Raw genomic sequence first — 5195 nt, 5'->3', positions numbered from 1 at the left:
TTGAGATTTCAGAGTGAGGCATCAATGATGACAGAGAATCATTGATCAGCTGCCTTCCCCAAGCCCTGTACTGGGGATCGAGCCACAACCTAGCATGTGCCTTGACAGGGAATCCAACTGTGATCTGCTAGTTAATATGTTGATGTTCAGCCACTGAACAATACCGCTGGGCCAAAATCCATATTCTTAAGGACTTCCCTCTTCCTGGGAGTTAGGTGGAGTGTGCTATCAATAGCACCTGAACCCTGGGCCAGCCTAAATTTATTCTGTTAGAAGTTACCCCCAAATGCTTTCATGTTATGACAATTACTTTTGTTGTTGTTATTAATCCTTACCTGAGGATATTTTTCCATTGAATTTTAGAGAGAATGGAAGAAAGGGAGAGAGACATATAGGGGAAACATCAATGTGAGAGAGACACATCAATTGGTTGCCTCCTGCAAGCATCCCAACCAGGGCCAGGGATCAAGCCTGCAACTGAGGTATGTGCCCTTGATCGGAATGGAACCTGGGACACTTCAGTCTGCAGGCCGATGCTCTAGCCACTGAGCAAAACCGGCTACGGTGACAATTAGTTTTTTAGTACTTTGTAACCATACAAAATGGTGTATGGGTGACATATTACGGCACCCATGTCAGCATCCTCTAAATTACCTAATGATCATGATATACAAATTTCACATAATAGAGGGAGCCATGGAAGAGTTTTGGTTAATAAATCTATTACATATATTGGACTTTTAAATAGATAGCATTATGAATTAAGGTATGATTTACATTGGGATGAAGTCTCAGGTAGAGAGCAAGGGCAAAAAGGCAGTTTCACAACAGATCAGTAAGGTGTCTGGTCAGGTCCATTCACATGTCCTGGATACTCGAAAAAGTTGCACAGCAATGAATGATCAAGCAATACAAAACAAATAGGCAACAACAAATTCCTGTGTTGGAGGAAGAGGGATTCCTTCCTTTTCCTAAAGTGTCCTCCCCTGTTCTGATAATTTTTTTAAATTCTCACTTGAGGACAAGCTTAGAGGAAGAGAGAGAGAGAGAAAGAATGAGAGTGAGAGAGAGAGATACATTGTTGTGAAAAATATCGATCAGTTGCCTCTCATATGTGCCCCAACCAGGGATCAAACCCACAACCCAGGTATGTGCCATGACCAGGCATCGAACCTGCAATCCTTTGGTGCACAGGTATACAGGATGATGCTCAACCAACTGAGCCACTCCAGCTGTGCACCCTCTCTCTGTTCTAGCTCTTCCAACTTTTCCTTAGTTACTCCCACTATTCCTTTCTCCTGCTTCCCTCCTTCAATATTGCCACTGTCACTCAGTCCCATAGTATCTTTAGGCATTATGATAGTTATAATGAACATGTAGTGAATTTTTGCTAGGTACTGGACAGTGTGCTCAGAGCTTTACAAACGTTATTTCCATTAATCTTCTGCTAAGTACGTTTTTATTAATTATTCCTTATTTAACTCTTACAACCACTATATGAGGTAGTTACTATTGTTATCTCCATTTTACAGATGAAAAAAAGGAAGATCAGATGAAATGATTAACTTGTCAAAGGCCACTTAGCTAGTAAGTGGATGAGCCAGGTGACTGCTCAAGTCTGCCTGACTTTAGGATCTGCATGCCTAAGATCTCAAACCTCAATTGTCCCTATTGCCTGCCACTTCCCATTGCCATATTTCCCTTCTTCCTTTGGCCTCAGACTTACTGGATATGCCAGTGCCTTCCTGAAAGACATTGGCCTCCAAGCTCCACACTCTTGTGATTCTGAGTCACCAGCATCTCTTCTTGCTCCCCAACTATTGCCTTTCTCCCAGGTTTAGTCATTGGCCTTTTGCTAGTCCCTTGAAAGCACTTAAAAAAGTTTTTGTTGATTTCAGAGAGGAAGGGAGAGGGAGAGAGGGATAGAAACATCAATAAGAATTATTGATTGCTGCCTCCTGCATGTCCCCTAGTAGGGATCGAGCCCACTACCTGGGCGTGTGCCCTGACTGCAAATCAAAAGGTGACCTCCTGGTTTATGGGTCGATGCTCAACCACTGAACCACACTGTCTGGGCTTGAAAGCTCCTTCTCACTTTTTACTAGAGCAGCCGTGGGCAAACTACGGTCCACGGGCCGGATCTGGCCCATTTGAAATGAATAAAACTAAAAAAAAAAAAAAGACCGTACCTTTTATGTAATGATGTTTACTTTGAATTTATATCGGTTCACACAAACACTCCATCCATGCTTTTGTTCTGGCCCTCCAGTCCAGTTTAAGAACCCATTGTGGCCCTCGAGTCAAAAAGTTTGCCCACCCCTGTACTAGAGGCTTGGTGCATGAAATTCATGCACGGGTAGGGTCCCTAGGCCTGGTTGGCAATCAGGGCTAACTGGGGCCTTCCTTTGTTCTGTGCCGCTCCCTGGTGGTCAGCACACATCATAGAGAGTGGTTGAACTTTTGGTCGGTCAAACCCCCAAGGGGACACTTTGCATATTAGGCTTTTATATAGATAGATACAGCCGTGGGCAAACTACGGCCCACGGGCCGGATCCAGCCCGGCGATATTTGTCCATTGAAAAAATTTTTTTTTACAGAGAGTGGAAGGGATGAGAAGAGACACAGAGAGATACATCGATGTGAGAAAAACACATTGATTGGTTGCCTCCTACACACATCTTGACCAGGGCCCAGGCTGGGAGGAGCATGCAACAGAGGCACATGCCCTTGAATCCAAACCAGGACCCTACAGTCCAGAGGCCGATGCTCTATCCACTGAGCCACATCAGCTAGAGTTAAAAGCTCTTTTTTAAAAAAAATGTTGCAGCTTGTACTCTTTATAGACACTTGAGCAAATCTCTAGCCCTGACTTCTCTCCTGACATGTAGTACTGCTTCTCTACTTGTTAGACATTTCCATTTGGTGGTTACCCTACCATTTCAAACACATGCTTCAAACATGAATTTGCTTTTTATTAACATCCCTATTTTATCTTTATTTCTCTACATAAAGGCTCCATCAAATCACTATTTTTTTCATAATAAAGTCTGTATTTTATTCAATCATTAAAGTTCTTCCAGAGCTGAAGTCTCACTTTGATGTAACTTTTTAGTCTTATGTCCTAAAATGAACTATAATTTTAGCCAGATCAGTTAAGCCACTATCCTCCATGAACCTGCTTCACCTTCCTGCTATCTCTTAAGACCTGGTGCAAGGCCTGTCTGCTTCTGGGAAGCCTTTACTTAGCACTTACCAGGAACCAAGAATATGATGTTAATTATTATCTTTTCCTGGGTTCGTACTGGATCTCCTCAATTAGATTGTAACCTTTATAACCCCTTCAGTATCTAGTGTGGCACACTGCCTTGCATATAATAAATACTTTGTAAATATTAGTTAACTAGAGGCCCCATGCATGAATTCGTGCATGGGTGGGGGCCAGTCGGGCTGGCTGGCGGGTTTGACACTAGAGATCAGAGAGGCACTGCAGATCTCACGGGCAGTTGGTGGACCAGCCCCGCCCCTGATCTGGATGGGGGGGCTAAACAGGAGCAGGGCTAGCCAGGGGGAGGGGCCATGGGAGGTTGGCGGGCTGGCCCTGCCCCCTGCTCAAACTCTGGTCGAACTCCCGGTCAAGGGGACAATTTGCATATTACCCTTTTATTATATTGGTTGTTGGGTAGGAGTATAGAATATGGAGAGGGACTAGCCATAGAAGTGTATCCGAAGAGTTCACAGAGGACAAAAACTATATTTTCCTCATCTTATTATTTTGGGAGCTTAAGCCAGTGCCTAGCCATCAGTAGTTCAGCTCTGCTCAGCAGACCTGCTTTTACCAAGTGTTGACTCTGTGCTGGTGCTGAGCTTCTGTAAGAATTTGTAAATGAATGAAGGGGTTTGGAAATTGTGCCTTCACTTCCCAGCTTCTGTTTGTTCAGTGTTCATGCAAGTGAATCTCAATGTTTCTATTGTTGGCAGGTATTGAGAGAAGAGTCCCAATGCACAAGCCTAGATGCTTCCTTTCCAGGGTGGGTTTCTTCTCCAAATCAGGACTGCTCTACTGGTGTCCCAGAAAACCTCCAGATTGGTCACAGCTTTTATTGGGGTCAGCATGTAAGAGAACCTTCACTCATGTGATCACCAAGAGGTGTCAAAGAGGACAGAAAAGTCAGAAGAAACCAAGCCATCTTGGACCACTAGATAGTTCGTGGCAGGAAAGGTAAGACCAAGGCTGATGTTCCTTCCTCTTAGCAAGTCTGAATCTCTGAGCCTACTGAAATTCTGTGTTCCTCATGTAACTAACGTGGGATGGCAAGGATTCAAAGGGGCACCTCAGGTAGGATAACCAGGGTGAACTTGAAGACATCTGAGGAATATTGTGGGAAATGCTTTGGGATTGCAGAAAATATTCGCCTTGTCTTTTAGTGTGGTTTTCACAGAAAGGAGATATTAAACTGGGACCTTGTCTTTAAAAAGGTCCAGGGCAGGTTTACTGAAAACCAGAGACCCAGAAAGATATTAGATGGACTAGAAATGAATAGTCTCATTGCAGCCATGCATACACGTAGATACCTTATTTTATGCAACAAATGTATTTTCTAATCAAATTATATTTAAAATGCATTAGGGAGGTGGGTTAATTAAAGGAATCCAACAGTGAAACCTTTTTTAATATGACTAATTACCTCCTGATAAATCTGGATTTTTTTCGTATCAGGTTTGCCCATCTGTTTTGCTTTGTTAGTAGACAGCACCAAAATGGGCTCTTCTCCCAGACTCTATCTCCCCAGGGGCATGAGAATTAAGTCTTTTGAATAATATGAAAAATGCCAGAGAAAGTACTTATGTATAGTGTAGGTACTTAGTACATCCATCTACATTATAAAAGGCCAGGGGCCATCACAACCTAAACAACCAGACGGATGACTGGTCACCAGGAAGTGCATGGAGCACCTCCCCCTCGGCCCACAGGCTCCTATCACAACAAGGCTGGTGGCCAGCGGGCGAGACAGTGGGGAGGGTGGGCAGGGCAAGGCAGGCATGGTGAAGTTGTTAGCCTCTGGCCTGGGGCTGGGCCAGAGGCCTAATGACCTCACCACTGCCAAGGCGGAGAAAGGCCTGGAGAGAGAGGCAGGGCCTGATCTGCAGCTGCTGCAGAGGTTGCGGATCAGGCCCGGACATAGGCGGAGAGAGGC

The 5195-nt window shown here is 44.4% G+C and overlaps 1 protein-coding gene across 1 annotated transcript in view; it reads left to right on the top strand.

The window, feature by feature from the left end:
• TRMT2B (tRNA methyltransferase 2 homolog B) overlaps positions 1–5195 on the top strand; it is a 43590-nt gene that overhangs the window by 6003 nt on the left and 32392 nt on the right. Inside the window, exon 2 of the mRNA XM_006776920.2 lies at positions 3979–4219. Coding sequence (XP_006776983.1) covers positions 3999–4219 — 221 coding nt within the window. The 5' untranslated portion in view covers positions 3979–3998. The remainder of the gene's footprint in view (positions 1–3978; positions 4220–5195) is intronic.

This window comes from Myotis davidii, unplaced genomic scaffold (genome assembly GCF_000327345.1).
Source record: "Myotis davidii unplaced genomic scaffold, ASM32734v1 scaffold2209, whole genome shotgun sequence".
NCBI lineage: Eukaryota > Metazoa > Chordata > Mammalia > Chiroptera > Vespertilionidae > Myotis > Myotis davidii.
Note: the sequence above shows the minus strand (reverse complement) of the source record. Positions and strands in the feature narration are given on the sequence as shown.